At 43.1% G+C, this 21126-nt stretch overlaps 1 protein-coding gene across 3 annotated transcripts in view; it reads left to right on the top strand.

The window, feature by feature from the left end:
- LOC108883520 (ephrin type-B receptor 1-B) overlaps nt 1–21126 on the top strand; it is a 146984-nt gene that overhangs the window by 32218 nt on the left and 93640 nt on the right. For all 3 annotated transcript variants that reach the window (XM_018676752.2, XM_018676751.2, XM_018676750.2), the window contains one exon: nt 13636–13700. In XM_018676752.2, the coding sequence (XP_018532268.1) occupies nt 13636–13700 (65 nt within the window). The remainder of the gene's footprint in view (nt 1–13635; nt 13701–21126) is intronic.

Below are 21126 nucleotides of genomic sequence, written 5' to 3' on the forward strand. Positions count from 1 at the left end.
TGACTTATACTCTACCCCAGCTAGCCACAGCCACCACAGCACTAGCCATATGTCTTGCCAAAGATAGCGAATTGCCTCCCTCATTCCTTCATCTTCTCTGGCTCTATGCGCTGTTTGTTTTTTTTTCTTTTCTTTTTTTTTTTTTTTGTCTACCTATGTTCTATACCTGTGTTTGTTTTGGTATGTCAGCCTCATTACGTGGAGCGAGCTGTCAGGGGACACGCGGGCTAACAACACCCCTGGGGAGGAGAAAGAGGAGTAGTAGTGTGTGAAAACTCTCTGGGAGTCATTCCAACACCCATCTACATTAATAACTGCACGACCGCAGATAACAAACACTTCATGAAATGGTAGTCATATTTGCTCAGTGTACACTTAGGCTTGAGCAAAAAGCATTTTTGAAATGTACTGTATATACTGACAAACATTTGGAAAATTGCCTTTCATAATAGTGTGCAAAATCTTTGTTCTTACCACTGGTGTTTCGTGCTTTATCTTAGTTATACAACTGTGTGTATTAAGCTTATGACCAAAGGTACATTGTGTTTTGTTTTCCAATCAGTTCTGTAGATATGTGGAGTTACTTTCCTCCCTAACAACATGTACAAAAACAGTCTGATGTCGCCTTTTTGTGGTAGGAATGAACTAGGCTATTGTTGTTCTTGTTGGTGAAAGTTAATAATTATGGCATCAAACTGAATGTATAAATGGTATGTGGATTCAACAAAAATTGTGTATATATCCTGGGAAATCATCAAGGCATCTGCCTTACATGGGGCACCCCAAATGAGGGGAACAACATTAATCTACAGCAGATTAAGGTGTGCATGTTGCATTTGAGTTAATCTGATTTTAATCTTATTTTTTCACACTTTTGATGAAGTAACAGCCCTGTCATACCCCTTAAATAACAAAATCAGTGTAATTGTTGGCATAACGGCGGTCAACGGTGGTCAATGGTGGTCAGTGGTGAGTGTGTGTGAGAACCAAAATTTGTCAAAAATATTAATATTTGCAAAAAATCAAGGAATGTGAGACCCTTTTTGTGCTTGTCTTTGATTGAAGTGGTACACTTAGCTCAGATCTTGTGCCACAGAAATGTTGAACCCCATGGGCTAAGTGTTAATATTCCTGGGAATGACACAGAGCCTTTCTGCTCTACTTAACATTTGTAATGAAACCTCCCTAGGCACTTTCTCTATCTGTCTGTCTCTGGCTTGCCTCTTCCAACACAATGCAGGTCGATGGCAGAGATGACTGGAACACCTGTCACCATTGCTTCTCTGGATCAATATACTGCTGTTTGTGCATTCTCCATGTTCCAGTTGCCAATTTACATGAGGACTCAAAGTGATGCCGAAGAGATAAAAATTCACCGGTTGGATGGATGGATCATGTTGACAACACATGCCTTTATGTTATGGCTGTCTAAATGTTTTGGCACACAGAAGTACAGTAAATTCCACCCTTGCCCTCCAAGCAGCTTCAAACAAATGCTAAGTATTATATACACTTTCTCCTACACACACAACACACCCAAAGGTGCACTCATTCCCTCCAACACAAGCACTGCTGCCATTTCATCTAAAATATAGTAGGTCCTGAAGGGGTGCTGTTCTCTCTTAACACCTGCAAACCACTTGTGTCTCCCATCAGAGCTATTTACACTACCGGCAGATACACACCCACACCCCCACACTGGACAGACACCTGCATCTATTCCAACCCAGTGACATACAACTGGAGGAATAATTTAACAGCTTGCAGCAGCTTTTACAGCTGTGTAAGCTGCTTGTGTTCCCTGTATTTACATGTGCATGTGTGGATACGTGAACCTGTGTGTTTCTTAGAGTGCAAAGTGAGCAGCGAGAGAGTGTTTTTGCCACCGCTGCTCCTCGCATGTGAAGTAAAAGAACAGCTTGAAGTGGGTCTGTGGCACTACATATTTAACGAGGCGTCTCAGCTCTTTAGCTGCACTGTTGTAGCGCAGTGAGCAGAGCGTCGCACTTTGACTCTTGGAGCACAGCTCACATCACACCAGCAAACAGCCTCATCTGGCGGGGGCTGCCGAGTAAAGCGCTGCCTAGAAACTCTCAGCTCTCCTCTGGCAGGCAGATCTTTAACTGAGAGGGTAACCACAGGCTGTCGTACTGCATCTAGAAGCTCACCCTCTGATCCCACCCATGTTGTCTCCGTTACATTAGCAAATCAACAGAAGGCTCGGAGGAGCTGAAATGGCAGGATAAAAGAGGAAAAAACGTTAGCGTGTTGGTGGATGTTGCCTAAAAGATGACATCTAGTACTGGCATAGCTACTGTTACAAGAGCTGAGAGAGCCAGAGGGATGGCTGATGTTTGCGTACCCCACTAGTGTCACCGGACAGCTGTGACATTTGGGGCTGCATTCTGAGCCAGAGCTCAAGCACCCGCGCACCCTGGATGCCAAATCAGATGAGGTCAGATACAATGTGTGTGTATTTGAGTGTGTATCTGTGTAGGTGGGTGGCGCGAGATCAAAATTACCAGCCCTGTGGCAAAACAGACAGAAATAATGTAATGGGTGCGAAATGACATTTGCTGTCCCAGAAGAGTTCAGTGTCTCACTGAGCTACGACTTTGCATTCAGAGTGGCTTGGAGAAAGAGGAGAGAGGGAGGGAGTTTGAGAGATAGATGACAAAGACAAACAGCTAATTAAAAAGGAAAACATAAGAAAAGAGTGGGCAGGTTGATGGTGAGAATAAAAGCATCAAATGCAAGTTCCTCCTGGGAGCTACAAGAATCAGCCGTTTCCTCTTTTTTATGGTTTCCATTCCCCAACTCCAAAGCATGGAGAGGGCATGTACTGTTTTCCACTGCATGATGAGAGACCTCCAGACAAACTTACTCAAAAAGGTGTATTTCACTCTTACTCCCCAGAGGTAAAAATTATCTCTCTTTTCCTCCCTCCTTCTCTCTTGCTATAGATTCTCTTTGGAGAAACTCACCCGCTTCTGTCAGCCACATGCTATAAGGTCAAGATCCTCTGCTGAAAGTTTTTCTTTTAGCCCCAGGACTGTTTTCTATCTCCTATTCCCCCACTGCAGAATGCAGACTCCAGCTAAACCCTTGAGGAAAAACAAAGCCCATCTCCAAAAATATATAGACTTCCCCAGGCATATGAGCATATGCTGTGAAAAGGTGGGTTTAGTGTTTGCTTTTAATGGAAAGCACTGTATTTGCTTGGAGGCAGTGGAGAGGCCACTGGAATTTTTATGGAGATAGATAGCAAGGAAGAAAGGGCAGAATGAGAGGTGATCTTAACCTGAGCATGTCTACAATTGCCATTGCCAGTGGTTTGGCCAGTCTCTTGGGATGTATTTGCTGCTTACATATGTGTGATGGCGAAGCTGTGTGTGTGTGTGTCTGTTGGAGCTGCACTAACGAGATCCCCGAAGAACACCTCACTCCCGGTTAAGGGAGTGAGATCACACCGTGTGTTTCCTCTCATTCACACCGGCTTAGCCAGCACTGTCCCTGTGGTGAAGAGCACATGGCTGGGGTACACCAAACTGAGGCATCAATTACCTGGATCTCACTCAGATCGGTCAAGGGAGAACACGGCTAAATTGAATAACACTTCTCCCCATTGCATGTTGCCATATGCACGTTCGCACGCATGCGAGCACTTGCAAACGTACACACTTACACTCACAGAAAACAATCAGCGGTCCATTCCCCAGTGGCACGTCTCCCGATAGGGTACAGTAACCACTGCTCACCGCTAAGACTCCCTCTCAGTGAGAAAAAGAAATGCGTCGTATGATTGACTCACTCACACCTCCATATGACTGTTAAATCGTCTTATATGCACAGTCAATTCAGGCTTAGTGCCTTTTCCCAAGCCCCATGGGTGCAGGTGATAATTTGACTTTTATTGAAATTCAGCTCCAGTGGGTTCAAGGTGGTTGAAGGTCGTTCTTTTACTGCCACAGATGAGACGGAGGGAGAGCATGGCATCAAACTCCTCAAGGCTCTATCTCTCTCTCACTCTCTCCCGCACCCTCTTGTCTGTTTTCCTCTCCGCCAACGGGGGAATTATTCAGGAGGCACGAGTCAATTTTGTGGTGCATCCAAACATGGTTAACAACAGCGTTTAATGAGATTGGATATAGCTGGCTGGTGTTTGCCTCTCCCCCTTGAACACATTCTTCTTTATTACTTTTCAGTGGTACATTGCCGTATTCTTGGGGAGAAACTAGCAGTGACAGAGGAGAGTAAGTATTAAGTTATTCTTGTGGGGATTAAAGGCCAAGCTGTATTCATTTATTTCATTCGTGTTTTCTTTTTCGGGCTTGCCACTTTGCTCAGACTAATGCCACCCAAACTTTTGAATCAGACTCTGAGGGTGTACTGATGCAAGTGACAGGGAGAGCAGCTGGGAACTGCTGTGTTTAATGGGTGTTGTGAGCATGCATACATTGTGTCTTTCTGTGCATGCAGATGTACAGCAAGTGTGCGTGTATGTGACTTTCTTTATCCCTTTATGCGTGTCCTTTATCCACTGTTAGCGTGATGCTCATGTTAGTGTTCAGGTGAGGCAGTTGTGTTTTCTGTTCATAAATATTGCAAGCGCCACAAAAGAGCAGAGCGTGTTTTTGTACATTCAGGTGGCAGGACAGAAATGGGGTCAGGTGGTTTCTAAGAAATGATGTGGCTCCCGGGCTCAGCTAAGGTTAGATCCATCTTGTGGATAAGATAACACAGGGCGCTGCCACATGATGCCTTCTCCATCGCAGTGTCTCCCGATTACTCCTTCCCATATCTGATTTAGTATCTCTCTTCATATGAACTGCACCCTCCTTCCTTCTTCCCCTCTCTCTATCTCACTACTGTCTTCCTCTCTTTCCTCTTCTTTTTTTTTTTATCTCTCCATCTGTCCCGGTTCCTCGCTGCCCTCTGCACTGGTTCCACATATTACGGGATGGTTATCTCAGTTGAAGTGTGTGACAGTGTGACAGAAAAGGACAGTCAGTTCTATCTATTTTGTTGCCCTCCTAGCCCCCAGATGCTATAAAATGCAACCAGGCAAATCACACTGTGACGCCATCAGAGACGCTGTGCAAACATTTGACATTAGCTGTATTGATTCCTTCATTTATCTCTCTTTTTTTTTTTTGTTGTTTTTACTTAATTTTGGAATTCTCTCAGACTCACACCCACCGGACCTCGCTAATAACAATCCTTACTGTCTTAATTAGAGTGAAGGACTGCACCGGGAGGTAATTTAGTGACATCATTTTGTTCACTCAGCACTATTTCCTGGTTGGCTTGAAAAACAAAGATGCTTTAACTCACCCTGGATAGCCCATTAGCTATAGTTTATAACGCTAAATGTCAGCCTCACACAATCCCAGTGTGACCCGGACACGGTTCTTCTCTGTCAGTCTAGTCGTTGTGTCTCCAGTCGGCAGAGGTGATGATAGGGCTAAGTCGGGACTAATTTCGAACTTGCATATGTGAAGTTTAGAAATGTCAAAGCTATAGTGGGTAGACCTTCATTGTAAAGCCACTCTCCTCATGGGAAAAGGTTAAATTACATTGCCATTTTCTCCATGTTAGCTCTCCAACATAAACACAGTTTGGTACTCAGCGTCATTTTCCTACTTTCCATTTTAAAAGCAGGAGAGCGTTTCTTGGCGTGGTTTTTGTGCTGTTAAGTGATATTCCTCTGGCCTTCGTGGTTCATGTCAGCCGTTCCATACTTTTACTTCAGGGCACTGATCGAGGAACTTGCTAAGTTGTGTCATTAAAGTGATCACGTTTCTGCTTTTATTGTTTATATTGGAAAGTACGGAGAGTAGGTAGGAACGGGAGTTGCGAAGAGAATAAATGACAGTGGGTGGGTGTGGCTGAGTGATCAGGAAGTCAGCCAAAGCCTTGTTCCACAGCCACTAAACCATTGGGGAGTAGTCTCCCTCTCTCTAAATGCTGTTTTCTGAGGTGAGGAGCCTGATAAGAGTTGTAATTACCCCATTTTACTGCAGCAAATTGCCAGGTTTCTTAAAAGCAGACAGGCTGGCTGAGGTAATATCAGCAGTAATGAGTATTGTGATGGTTGTGGGAGGCTAGCGCCGCTTCCATCTGGATTATTGCTTGGTCACTGCTGCTGGTCTGCTGCTACAGCAAACCTTAGCTGATCCTGGGCTCATTACTGTGAAGTATAAATGGTTTAATATTGAGCTCCTCTGCACTATGTGTTTGTCAGCTTGTAATTTATGTATGTGAGCATAGTAATATAATATAGACACATATATAAAATACACATTTTTCTTAATTTTCAAGCCATTTTTTAAAACAGATCTACAAGAAATGTATGTCTTTGTTCTAAAATTAGCACTGAACAACTCTCTAATATCTGGCCTGGGGCTTCATTTCAGTTATTATATATATTATAATTTATTTACTTGTGTCTGCATATGAGCACACATGTGCCTTGTTGTGCATTTTCTAAAGGATGGTGATAAGCATTATCTTCACCATAGTAGAGATGGAAGACAACAACAGAAATTCTGGCTTCTGATTGGTCCATGTGAGAATCCATTAAATGATGGTCCACTAAAGTACCTGCAGAATTCCCTAACCTGTCATCATTCCCAGACTCACTCCAAAAGTCTACATGGAGGGAGATCATGTTTCTGCTGTGTGCGTCAGGAGCAGAGAGAGAAAGAAACATTTGAAATGACATATCCTTTGTCAGATTGCTGCACACTGTCTTTCACCAGATCAATGATATAATTTAACCTCTTCATGGAAATGTAACCCCCACCACTGAAACTGATACATATGAAATATTCTGGGGATTTACTCAGCTTACATTGATCTGTGTTTAGCATGAACTCGACACCACCTCCATTTTGTGGTTTAGTTTCTACCCACGCGTTATCCTTGTTGCTTTCTTATTTTCTGTAGAAGAGGAATCATTGGCAGTCTTTCGCAAATTAATTAGGTTGTTTGTTTTAATTGACCCATTGGATGGGACTAATCCTTGGTTTGATTCTTCCCATCTGTCTCTGGTAATAGTTTCTCCCTGGTTTCCTCACCTGTTCATCCAGTCAATGCTTGTTCAATGCATCAACATAAAAAGCGCAACTGCCGTTCCTGCTCTTTATCTTTAGACAAGATCAAAGCACAGATTCACAAAGCTGCACATACAGATATTACATGTCCATAACCTCACACTTTAAGGGCATATACATACATATATAGATACACAATACTTAATTCTGTGACTGTATAGTTAGAAATTGACTTGCAAAGGGTCACACCAGAGAGCCCAGTATAAAGCCTGCGATCCTCAGGTCAATCTTGCCTCCTAGACTGATACTTATAAGGTGTATATGGTGCAGCCAGAGAACTGACGTGTGTTTGTTTTGTTGGGTGTGCCCTTTCTATCCTTCATAAGGCTCATGGAGTAACCCCTCTGTAGTCTGTCATTAACTGGATGAAGACAGAAAGAAAGATAAAGGGAAGAAATGGAAGCGAGAAGACCAAAAAAGATGGGGGGGGTGTGTGAAGAAGATGAAAGATGGTGGTAAATGGAGAGTGAAGAAACATGCAAAGGAGAGTAGAAAGGATGCGCTGGGAGTGAAGGAAAGGAGGAGAGGAGAGATAGATGAGTGGGAGAGGGAGGAGAGAAGGTGGAAGTAAAGAGAGAGAGAGGGGGGTGGGGTGGTGGGGGTTATGATGAATTAAAGATGACACTCTCCAGCAGCCTGGTTTCTAAAGATCACTCTGTCTGCTAATGTAATGTTAATGAATGCAAATTATGTGCCCAACCTCTCTCCCCTGACCAAGCGAGGGAAGGGGGAGAGGGAGAAAGAACAAGAGCATAAGAAAAAGAGGGAGAAGGAGAGAGTGAGAGGTGTGACGTGTGTGTGTGTGTGGGGGGGGGGTGTTATGTGTAGATGTTCTGTTTCTGCATTACGCCTGTGTAGCTGATTGAGTGACTGACCACTAAGATATCATTAGATGCATGAGTCTGTTGTCACCAGCCTCTAGGTGTGCACTGACTGTGTTACCTGTCTGTGCTGGCCCACTCCGCCTCAGGGGGGGCTGTTGTGTTTTCCTGCTTCCCTTCCACAACAACTCCATTACAAAGCGGTAATAGTGGGGAAAGCGAGTGTGGCTGCTCACCAAGTGCCGCAAGGTTGAATCTTAAGTTTTATGTGACGTGGCAGCCCAGATGTGTGAGGCCAAGAGAATGTCACCTTGCTGTGATGATAGGATAATTTCATCAAGTTCTGCAGATACTGCATGTATATTAATTCTCTCCTCTTGTGAGGCATTCTTCTTAACATCTGCTGCTAATCTCTCTTTGGCTTCTGTAGCTCCCCTCCTCTCATCTCTCTTAGCTTTCTTTCTTTTGTCCCTGATACTGACCTGCTCTTATTTCATGCTGAAAATTTTATTTTCACTCATCCATAGCCAGTGACTCTGAGCCCAGACCACTCTTAATATATTTGTGTACGTGCGTGTGTTTGTGTGAGATCTGTGATTTGTGAGCCTGTTCATTTAATTCTGTCTGTGGCTCAGCGATGCGGGACTTGTGTGTTCCATCACTCCACACTAATGTCTCAGAGGATGGCAGATTATTTTCTGTTCAATTTTCAAATCAGCCACATTGTCATTTCTGTCTTCAGGGAGACATAGCAGTAACATATTTCTTTTGATGTATTTCTGTTGACTGTTCTGTGTCTTCTATTTAAAGCAAAAAACCCTTCAGTATGAATGACACGGCTTTGGTGTGGTGCAGATTAGAAACGTATCACATCTGTGTTTGCAAGGATTGTCTTCTCTGTCTAACACGGCGACTCAATCACAGATATCACCTCTTTCATATTCTTCTTACCCTGAAGCAGTGCTGTGCCTCAAACCCAGTCGCGTTTTTCAAATCAGCTCAGTGCTCTCGACCATACTGGACTTGAGTTGGTCCTTACCTTCCAGTCCAATGAACAATCTCTCTCTCTTTTTCCTCTGTGATTTCCCGGGGTGCAGTGAGTGAATGGTGTCTGTCTGCGTGAGAAACTTCGACACGATTTGTTCAAAAAATACTTCACCCTGTCAAAAATGTTTTTATTCATAAATCCCCCAAGTGGACAGCTGATTAGTTTGGGAGACGCAGCAGCTTTCACTCTTGTTTGTTTGTCACTTTGTTTTCAGCCCTGTATTAAGATGCCAGGCTCAGCGGGCTACCATGGGGCTTCATCATTGTTAAGTGCTCATTTCAATCCCGCTGATTTCTCCTCTTGGTTTTTCCATCTCTGCCCTCTTCTCTGTCTGTCTTTCCCTTCAGTCTCTCCCTCTCTCTTTGTCCTCCCATCTTGATTTAATTTCTGAGAAAAGATAAACCTCCTTCTTAAATAATGTTGTTCAAGGCCCTGGGATCTTATTTCAGTTTTGTTGCTACAATCACAAAGAGAAGGCCCACTCAGCCCAGCATCCAGCATCTGGACATGATTGTCTCATTGAATTACAAAGTGCACTAGCATCCTTGAACAGGACGACTTAGATGAGGGAGGGTTAAAGGATGGATGAATGGAAAAGATGTGTTATGGGATGGCAAGGAAAATCCATAGAGAATTGTCAGCCGTATTGACTAAGAAGCCAGGGGGCTTCAGAGAGGCGCTTCAGCACATGTTCTATCGACCAGCAGCCATACAATCATACAGGCATGGCAACAAAGGGGGTAAATTAAACAGACATGTCACCATTCTGACTTGCAAACTGCAGAGTTAAAGTCAAATGTAAAGGCTCAAAGAAAGCGGAGGCATTAGGCAATCCATTCCTGCTGTTCTTGCTTCTCTGAACTTTCTTTCTATAGGTATTCTTTGGTCCAAGTACTAACAATATGTAATCATGTGTGTCTATGTGATGTATCATGCGACTGCTTGCTGACGTGTAATTGTGCGAAGAGGGCTGCCTTATCGATCTGTAACGCAGGGCCCCATCAATGTTTAATGCAGTCTCCTTCGCTCTTTCATTTCTCTCCCTCCCTCTCTCTATCCCGCCCTCTCTCTATCTGTGGAAACAGCCTACCATTTGGTATTGATCTGTCACTCGCCCCTAATGAGAAGGAGCTGTGCTTTCTGGGATTGGAAGCTGTAGGCCTCTCGGTTGAGCCTTGGTTTTTGGCTCAGCTCGCAACTTCTGGGTTCTGACTAGTATGCTGGCGGTGTATCAGCCTGAGTGAGCCTTACACAATAAGCTAACCCACATCCGCTGTATGATTTAGAGTAACTAATATTCTACAATGTAGTCACAATACATCCCCCGGCCTTGCGGCTCTTTGAATCCATTTAAGGCTGGCTACCCTGACACCTACAAGCTATTGTTTTCCGGTAGATTTATGAGCCATGGTTACATAGTCAACATTAAGCTCTCTATGTTAATAATTTTCCCACAGACTGAACTGCTTGTGAACCTGGCTGTATTTAATTTATTGGAGCTTGCAGGTGGAGCTGACATGGCAGAATATGAATGCAGGAGAAAACACTCTGGGCTACCCTCCAAACATGAGGGACTACAGCTAGCTGTTGTCTCTCCTTGTCTTCCAAATGACTTGGTAAAAACAGAGAGAGAGAGAGAAAAAGAGAGAGAGAGAGAAAGAGAAAGGCTTATAGGATGTGTGGTCAGATAGAACTGCAGTCAGAATCAGGGAGGACTAATTGTTTTTACGAGGGTTTTATGGTCTAAGCTGAGGAATAACCCTGCGTTAAACTGCTGGAATCCACAGACACTGAGGAAAGATGAATCAGAGAAAATAAGTGTCCCAGCTTCCGCTTCAAATGAAAATGTACAATTACAGAATCATTCTTTTTGTTCAAGCACATTAATATGTGTATGAATCAGTGGAAATACCCATTAAACTGAAATATTTGTCCCCAATATGTATACATATTCATTTGTATCATTATTGTAAAAATGTTCTTATAAAAACTGGAACAACTATTTGGTTAGCTTTTGCTTTAAAGAAAAAAAAAAAAAACTAATTAATTCAGCTGAAATCTAATTGTTTTGTAAGCTTAGGTCATGGGATGACTTATAATTTCAGCAATAAACCAAAATGTGCCTCTTGTAATTTTGAAAGAGGCGGCTTTTCTAATTAATGTGGGTAGCTCATTTTAAAATGAAACTCTTCAAATCCACTTATGATTAAATGGATGAATAGTCCACATAACAGCTCATTTAAAACTCACACACATACACGTACACAAGGGTAATTTTCCAAATCCCCGGTGCCAGTGGACAGGTGTGTGAGCAATGTCAGGAAGGCTGTGTGGGCCCCACCCCATTGCTAATAACCATTTAGCATACTCCATTTACTCTTCTGCTACTCTTATATTTTGCTAATGGTAGACATTAGGTCACATCACATGGTTCATCCAGCCCTCCCGTGGGCCTGTGACCTTTTTTTGTCTCCTAGCTTCACCATCTTGCGCCCCTCCCATTTTAAAAGGAAATGGAAAATGGTCTACCAAGTGCCTGTGTGATTTGACTAAAGCTTTTTGATTTCCCCTGAGAAAGGGCTGGCAGTCCCCACAACGCTGGCTGGCACTGAGGGCTGTTTCATGCTCCTATCTCCCCAGCTGACAGCAAGTCGCACAGGCAGGCAGGCAGGCTGGAGCTGGCTGGCTGGCTGTGGAAACTAGACAAGGCAAGGCTGATCTTAGGGAAATTGAAATACTCTGATGGAAGCTGGATGTGAACAAGGCTGTCACTGTAGGTGTACACAGAAAATTGCTCTCTGAGTTGGCTGGTGAACGAGAATGCGCACGAATGCGCGTGTACAGCTCGTGTGTCCGTGTGTCTGTGTCTTAACGTGTCTATGTGTGAGTGCTTGTGTACGTAGCTGAATTACCTAGGCTAATTGGTTTCATGTCTGAGGACAGTTCCTCCCAGTAAGTGGAGATTGAGAATGAAAGGCCTCTTTCCTTCCCACCGATGCCTTGTCACTCATCCCCGGTGTACTTGTTTTTTACCAAGACCACTTGAACTGCAGATGACAGGCTTCGAGTGCTCCATCATTTGCAATGATTTCTAAATCACTGCAAGTTCAGCGAGATTCCAAATAAGCGACAGCTGCGGGTGTGTGCTCCCTGCGAAGGAGCAGGTAAAGGGAAGGGAGCTGAGGGCTGAAGCGTTTTCTTGAACGATCAGGAGTATTGTGTCTTTGCATTTAATCAGAGCAAGATTTCTCCTGTATCAACAACACATGTGGGCGTCGCTAGCCAACCGTTTGCTGCGATGGTGGATGACGTCCAAGCCATAGACACAGCAGCTGCATTTCCTCTGATAATTCCCACACACCCTGCTTATCTACTACAGATCATCACCCAGACATACCATTCACTCCTCTGTCTCTCAGTTTTTATCTGTTTGGCCACAGCAAACACAACTGAGGGCATGTTTTGGCAGGGGATATCAGAAAAGGAAATATGCCCTGGTTCACTCTCAATATGATGGAAGATTTAGGGCAGAGAATAAACTGTCTGATACAGGTGAAATTATGAATTTATCATTACGCTGCTAAGGCCAACGTGTCATCCATTTCATCACTCCATAAATCTGTGGATGTGTGTGTCTGAGAGAGAGAGCGAGAGCAGCAGGAGAGACCAGTGGTTCGTGATAACTGCCATACGTCTCTCTTCTTTCCTGGAACTATATCAGGTTTCCAGATTTCAGTGTGCCAGTGTGTCTGTGGTGCAACACTGAGGATTAGTAAGAGGGGAGAGAGCAAAAAAGAACAGGTAATCTTTGTGGTCTTATATGACAGCTTGGTTAATAAAAGTCCAAAGTAAGATAGATAAATTCAAATCTTTTCCCTTCAATGACAGAAATTCCTTTCCAAGGTTGTAACTTTTTATTTTCTCATTTTTGTTTGCAACCTGAGTATCATATAGTTATCTAAGGTACATCTTGAGAGAAACAGACATCTCTCCCCTTTTCATTAAAGCTAGCACATACAACACATCGTGGAAATTTATGTGTTTTCATAAATTTGGGTTTAGAAGAACATACCATACCATACTAGATTTCAGGGAATGTCCCCACTAAGAGTAAACAAACTGGAATGCCTCTGGCCCTGAAGTGCTCCCTCTGCATTTGTGCAGCCACTTTCTTCGGGTAAACAATGTGACAAAGTTCAGCACTCACGCGCACAACCACATGCAAACTCGTGGTTTTTCTCATGTGTGCACACAAACAGACACAAATACAAAAATATCCACTCATTTTTCAACAAATGACTGCAAATACATGCACACACGCACACAAACAAAGGCAGGATGCACACACTGTAGTTTCATGCTCACACGGAGAGAACACAATACAAAGCTCAGCATTTAACAGCGTGACAGAGGCTCACAGACATTTCTTCCAGTGCCAAGGCTTTGTTTCCATGTCTCTTGTCTTAACAGAGGTCTAGCAGTGATGGATGAAACGCTGTGAAGGATTCATCTCCTTTCTGCTCATCGATGATAGTGTCAAGTGATCACTGGGGCTTGAATGCAGTTCAGCTCTGAGCATGATACTCAAAATAGCGTTTTTTTTGAGGCTAACCACTGTCTTTCCCTACCTCTTTTTCTTCCTTTGCTGCAGAGACCGTGATGGACACACGGGTGGCCACAGCTGAACTGGGCTGGACAGCATATCCCAATTCTGGGGTAAGTCGGTCATTGCCAACATACACATACTGAGTAAAAACTGTTTCAGTTTGTCTTCAAAGTCTCTCTGTTGTTAGGAAGATAGCTTGGTAGGATGATAAGTAACATGAAACACAGTGCACATACAGATCTACGGCCAGACAGATAAATAGGCAGGAAGGCAGGCAGGATGGGAGTATAGATTTAAGTAGTGCCCAATGTAGCTCCTATTATGGGTATTATTTTCTCTCTGTCCCGGCTCATAATGACTTAATGACATAATGGGTCCACATAAGCCCCAGAACACAGTACCTAAGTCCCTGTAAATGGAAGCTGGGGGGATACCATAGACATAATAATACTGTAATGATACATTTATGCAGGGAAGTGGAGGTATTAGGATGAAACAGGGGAGGAGGAGCTAAGAGGATGGAAACGCTCAGGGCTGTTTCAGATTTTAAGGGAACTATTTTCAACTTTCAGGTAGTTTCATGCACATGAAAGGAGAAAAAATGGGATAAAGTGCCAAGTCATCAGAATGGGAACAGTGTTTTTTTTTCTCTTTTTTTCACAGTATCAGAAGTATGATTGCCCTATTACATTAATGGACCTAAAGAGAATTTTAAGACCTTGTTCTCGGTGCTGTAATTCAATAATTCAATGAAAAGCTCCATAGCCCAACGCTGATAGCATGGATCTGGTAGGAGCCATCCAAGATAGACAATGACTGTTTCCTACATTTTCTGGGTCTTTGGGTCTTTATGAGGCATTTTACACACGTGTAAAGGGAGCCTTTACTGCTCTTGAGCAGAGCTTTGGCTCTATTTAAACACTGAAGAGTGTGGCAACCCACTTTTTTGTCTCCCCGAAGGAGTATTAACTAAAACAACCTGGAACCTGGAGTAACCTAGGGTGTGCATTACCGGTATGTGTGTTAGTCATTTATTGATAGGAGCTTGGATGGTATTCTGAATCATTTTGTAATGCTGGTATAAACAGTCATCCTTAAGGGAGCTGTATACGTTTATGCTCTTGCTACAGAGCGAGCGCTAACAGTAATGGCTGTTTACTTACTAGTCTAGAAGAAACTTCGCAGCTTCACCGTCAAACTTCATTCCTTTGTGGAAAGCAATTCTCTTTTTCTACTCAAATTAGCATGCTAACCAGCTAGCCCCGGCCGACTTGCCTGTTTCATCACTCATCACAGGCTAACTATTTCACTGGCGTCAATAGTTAGCCTAACCTGTGTGTCTTTAAACTGTGGGAGGAAGAAAACTAGTCAGATAAGTTTGTATGCAGAGACTGTTTTCACTGGAAAAAATTGGTTGTTTAAAATGGTCAGTTTCAAATGAGCAGCTGATTATGTTGCAGATCAGCTAAAATAAACAAAAATGGTTTCTGTTGCAAATGATATACTCTATTTATATATTTTCATTTTAAAATTTAAATGAAGTATTAATAAGGAAGCACAACTTGTTACCTTACAGCTAATTAATTGTATAGTGGCCTGTCAAATCAGTCAGTTTGACTCGGAACAAAAATGCTTTGTTTCTCGGCCCCTTTATTTTTAGCATTACACACTTTGCTGTACATCTTCTGCACCAAATCAGGAGATTCAGAGTTCTTATTTTGGACTTCTGGTTTTACACTTAGAGTCTATTTTATTTTAAAGCAACAGGTGGATCAACACATCACATTATTTCATAACACTTACATAATTTGCAAAGATGAATATGATTTTTTTCTATCAGCCTCACATTGTTATATTTTTTTTCTCTGTGAAGAGGAAATATCCGGGAAGACCTACTGAGTAGAGACATCCACTGTGTTATTTCTATCGAAGCATGTTCAGTTCAGCAAGCCTCCAGGCACACAGAGCCTCTTGTCTGTGTTGAGCATAGTTTTTTAAGCTACTCCTGTTGTAACGGTTCAGGCAGAGAGAGACCTGCTGTAGGGAGAATACACTCATACCGCTCACTGGTGGAACTTAGCCTGCTACACAGCTGCCTTGACCTTGCTGGTAGAGTGTGAGAGATACAGCACGATTTTGTAGAAATGCGCACTCACACACATTCTCTCACACATGCACATAACACACACACACACACACACACACACACACACACACACACACACACACACACACACACAAAAAGTCAACAGTTTTTTTTTAAATAGACTTTTGTTGCCTTACAGCTAAAGATTTAATTACGTCAAACCTAATCAATATCAGGTAATTTCCAACTGTACAACACTCTTCTCTGAGGGTGCACAAGTTTGTTTGTGGACCATGCAGTTGATTTGAAAACCCCGTATTTCATAAATACCAGATACATTCAGTGCGCTATCTATCAGTTTCCCAAATCTTATATAATGAACATATTGTTCATCAGTAACAAGCTAAGTCGAAGCTAAACTTTAAAAGAATCAATCTCAGAATCATGACTATAACCATATATGGGGCATGAAGACATGTATAACTGCATATACCGAATTTAATAATGATTTATATCTGTGTGTATAGCCAGTGGCTAAGTGGTCAATTTGCTTCTCTTTGTGAACCTGATAATTGCCTCTTGGACACGCACACTAGTTTTGTCTCAGAGCTATTTGATATATCTCATTAATTTCCTTTAGTAACTTCTCCTTCAAGAGTTTGTAAGAAGTGTATATGTGTGTCGTTTGTATGTTTGTGTTTGGCTGACTGGAAGGGTTAATTCTGAAGGATTGCAGAGGCAGTGTCATTAGTTCCAGTGGTGTAAACATGAGGACATATCAGGAGTTGGCCATGTGAATATACAGTATAATGGAGTGGCAGTCTGCGAATGCACATGCCATATTAGCATCTGTGTGAGCTCAGAAGGAAAACACATGTGTATAGCCAACAGTATGACAATTATAATGCCCATTCCTGCTCCATTTTTTTCCCTGTTGTTTCATTTCAGTTGGATATGTTCCATCTTTTCCTCTGTGGACTTTACCCTCTCATCATTTTTCTCTCTTTCTGCCTCACCTCCATCCTTATGAGTCAGCCCTCTCCTCTCATTCTGTCTTCCTCACACAGGCACACACATATTAGCCTCACTAAAGTGCATTTATATGCACTTATAACTAATGTGATCATTCTTCAGCAATGTGAAATACTCTTACTGATTAACCTGGTTATCTTTATCAGGTTAAGTGATTGAAAGAAAACCAGTTAACACAACTAGAATAATGCTGGAGAAAAAACAATTTCATGGTCATGTATGCGCTTAACAAGGCTTCTAAAGGGTTTTTACATGCATGACAAACAACCCCAAACATGGAAAGTAACACTGGCACCAGTGAGGTAAAACTAAAAGCTACTAAAAAGTTAAACCACTGCATGATTTTATTATCTAAAGGTGAATTTTATGTTTTCCATTGAAAAACAAATTCCACACATGCATGATGAGAACAAAACTGAAAGTATGTCCACTGCAGTCTAACCGCTGATTCCCTACATGACACCTTAACTTGTATAACGTTGAAAACCAGAAGTGATTTGAAACGTTGTAGGGAACAGGGAGAAATTGGATTACTCACCATTACAGTATAAGCTGGGGTTTTAGCTATCCCACCTTTGTTGTGGATATAAATATGTTATCTGATTTCCTACTTGATTTTGCACAGTAATCTGATTTTCCTATGTGCACCATGTAGGCACAGACACAGGGCAAAGAAAACGATAAGAAAGGTGACAAGCCCAGGTGCTGCGGGCAGACATTGTAGGAGGGAATTTAGAGGTCTTCTCATGAGGAGTCAGTGTTGGGCCCACATGTTCCTACATACACTCAGTTAGCAGTTTATTAGGTACCCCCAGCTAAAACTAATGCAGTCTAATACAACAGCATTTCAAGAAACCCTTCATTCATGAAGATAAAAGTGTTTTAACAGCGGTGCGGATTCAACTGTATGATAAGGTGGTTCTGTTATTTAACCTATTCTTATTGATACAAATGGAGGGGACAAAATAATAGAAACACATGTCTGCATAATGCAAGACAGTTCAACAGCACCACAAACTGCAGCCTCCAAAATGAACATAAACTTGAATCAGCACCAATCTAAAAGAGTTTCACCACAAACCGAACATTATCACTGTCATGACTGTAGGATTTATTACCAGACTGCTGTATTAGAGTGTATTAGTTTTAGCTAGGTGTAGCTAATAAACTGCTGACTGACTGCATTATTCTTTAGCAGCCTGAAAAAGGTGCTTAGTGGAAACACACATTAAGGAATTCTAAGCCCTTAGAGAGAAAGAGAAAAGAAATGGGGGTTTCTTTATCTAATTTTTTTCTACAACATTCTTGAATGATTTAGATAAAAGGGGAAGCAGAAAAAAATGCTTTCATTTGGGAGGGGACGGATGGGATTAGGGGAGTGTGGAGTGAGGGAGACAGGAAGGGGACGAGAGTGAAGAGATGAGAGGAGCAGGGGAGAAGGAAAATGTGGTGGAGGGGCTGAAGGGGTTGCAGGATCAGGATTGGGGGGGGAGGGATTAGGGGAAATCGGAGTGGGCGAGGGTAAGAGATCAATTGTGTATGAATTGGACAAGAAAAAGGCCATGCAGCCCAGAAACATTCAGCTGTGGATGTGCGTGTGGAAGAGAGCTTGGGTTAACTCATGTGACTCTAGAAGGTCACAGACAGAGTCCAGGCTTTGAGGCGAGAGCCTTGCGGGAGGTGGGGGGGGGGTGTTGGTGAGGGCTGTCGGGTCAGCTGGGTGGCGGTGGCGACGCTGACATTAGGCTGTGGGTGCCGTCAAGCGTGAAGAAGCAGGGCGGGTTGGTGTTGGCCGTAAGGGGCTTCGGGCAGAGAGGGCTAAAGAACAGGCCAAGTAAGCGGAGAGAAAGTGGGGTGTGGAGGATAAATGCTGGGGGGGGACGCTCGGACAGGAAAAGGCATGGGGGGAGTGAGATGGACGCAGAAAGATAAAGAGGAGATTTGGGAGAGATCCCTCTGTTCTTTTGCTGCAGGTGCAGAGGAAGGGATAGAGACGGAATGGATCTCACCATGACATGTTTGTATTTACACTCGCTTGTATTTCCCCATGTGGGCTTGTGTATGCTCAGGCATAAAATCAAGTCCCTGAGTGTAGTGTTGCATGTCTGCACCTGCATATGTGAGTGTGTGCACATGTACTGGAGAGGTGTTTTTGGGTGTGCTCTGCCTTGCACCCTCCACCACCACCACACCCCCCTCCCCACCCAACTGCTCAACCAACCAACCGACCCCAACCCCACCACCACCACCAACCCCCACGCATCCCGTGCTTTAGCTCTTGTGGGACTTAACTGGGCAGGTGTCAGCAGACGCTTAGAGATTCTTAAAGAGCACAGATAGATCCATAACGGCCATCTCACCATCTGCTGACCAGACTCAATACACTTCAATTATTCATACCCTGACAGACAGACAGGCAGCGACTCAGTGTGCATAAGGGAACACAGGAGGAAAAAGTAAATTGAGGAAGGTGAAAAAGAGCAAAAGGTAAAGAGGAAGGAGAAAGGGGGGGTTGATTGAATGTAGATAATAAGAGTCGGAGAGAGATGGAGAGGAAAAAAAAAGACGGAGCCTGTGTGAGAAAGAGTGAGACCGAGAGGGATGGAGGTGAACTCTGAACCTGCAGAGCCTGAGCTGAAATGGAATGAGAGGAGAAAAACGACAGTGAGTCATGCTGGCTGCGCTTCAGCGGCCAGGTGAGGAGAGTGCCTTCATTACACACGTGTGCGCACACGCACACGCACGCTCATACACAAAGTGATGGGAATTGCAGACATGCATATGAATTTACCCGTATACGAGCATATGCACATGGTCACACATTCATACACTCCTTATAAATTCTTGAGGAATAAGTTGCGGTGAAAACAAAAATGGAATGTATGCACACGTTGGTGCAAATACATACACGCATATCAGACATTGTCATACCAGTGGGAGACCTGTCTCATTTTACCTTCATGGTTATTGAGTGTGATATAAATGTGTAGCCAGACAGCCGAATTTGCTCTGAGCTCAGACACAGACATCTCTGCTCAGCGTGACGACTGGAATGATAAGACAACGAATCACTTAAATCAGAACGCATTCCGTGGCTTTCCGTCTGAGAGTGTTTGTGCGCCTGTGGCTCTGTGTTTGGGCTGTTTGTGTGTCTGTTTGTATGACTAAGTTACTTTGTTAGACCGTGTTTTTTTTCTGTAGGGCCACTCCCATATCATATTTTAGCTCTAAACATTTGTTTTTTGTGGGTAAGATTTCATTTACATTCCAAATCTCATTTGCAAAGGAGACATGGCCAAAAAAGCAGCATCTACATGTAGTTACAGACTGAGCAGAATATTAAAGTGTGAGTGCACCACAAACAGAATGTAGTTATAAGCTAAATCAGGCTGGTTTGAAATTGTGTGCCACTTTTCCCTATTTCTTCATTTTCTTTTTCTTTTTCTTTTCTTTTTTTTTTTTTTTTTTTACCTTTTTCTCTATTTTCTATTTTCTCCTTTGAAATGAAATAACATGTGGCTACCTCAATTATTGATCGCCTTCCTGTGGATCCCCCCCCCCAATATTTCACATGTAAGAATTCTCTTGGATGTAAAAGGAACCAAGGACAATTTTTTTTCATCAAAGAATAAATAAAAGAACAAAATGATAGAACTAGGGCAAAAAAAGAAAGAAGAAATGAGTCTATCCTAAATTTGGTATGAATTCAGATGAGCGCAAAGGAGTGGCTGGAGGCTGAGTCTGACTTATGTGTGTGGGAGTTAGTGTGCGTCTACCTGAGTACCTGCAGTACCTGCTATTTCAGCAGTCCTACAGAGCTGGCAGAAATAGCAGTAAATCCCCCTATTCTTCTCCTCCATCTTTTTTACCCACACTGACTGTTTCCGTGTCTTTTTTCCCCTGCTTTTCTTTACTCCAGCTTGTCTGTCTCCAAGCTCAGACTCCCTTTTCGCTCTATCTTCACCTAACCAACCCCCCCTACTCCTCCACCCTCCCTCTCTGTGTCTTTGTGTCTGGAGGATAGGGCTGTCAGGTGTCATGCTTTGCAAGGTTTTTAAACACGCACACATACACATGCACACATACAAATAAGACAGGCAAGGGCCCCTTTGCACCCAAAAGCCTTGATACCCTGCCATTCTCCTGTCCCCTGCTGACGCACCTCTTTGTGGTTTGCCCCTAAATGGCATTGCCTTGGGCCATAGGGGGCCAGGGAGCCTGCAGGGTGACAGCTTTCACTCTTTCACCCCCCCCTTTTTTTGCATTTCTCTCACTCTTTTTATCCCCTTGTTATCACATTCCATTTCTGTTCGTCATTTTTATACCTCTGGTCTGCTCTAAATTATTTAAGCTCTCGCTCCTTACATTCTGCCTGCTCCCTCTGTGGATTCTTCACTCTCTTACCCTTCTTCTTCCAC

The sequence above is a fragment of the Lates calcarifer genome, linkage group LG4 (assembly GCF_001640805.2).
Source record: "Lates calcarifer isolate ASB-BC8 linkage group LG4, TLL_Latcal_v3, whole genome shotgun sequence".
NCBI lineage: Eukaryota > Metazoa > Chordata > Actinopteri > Centropomidae > Lates > Lates calcarifer.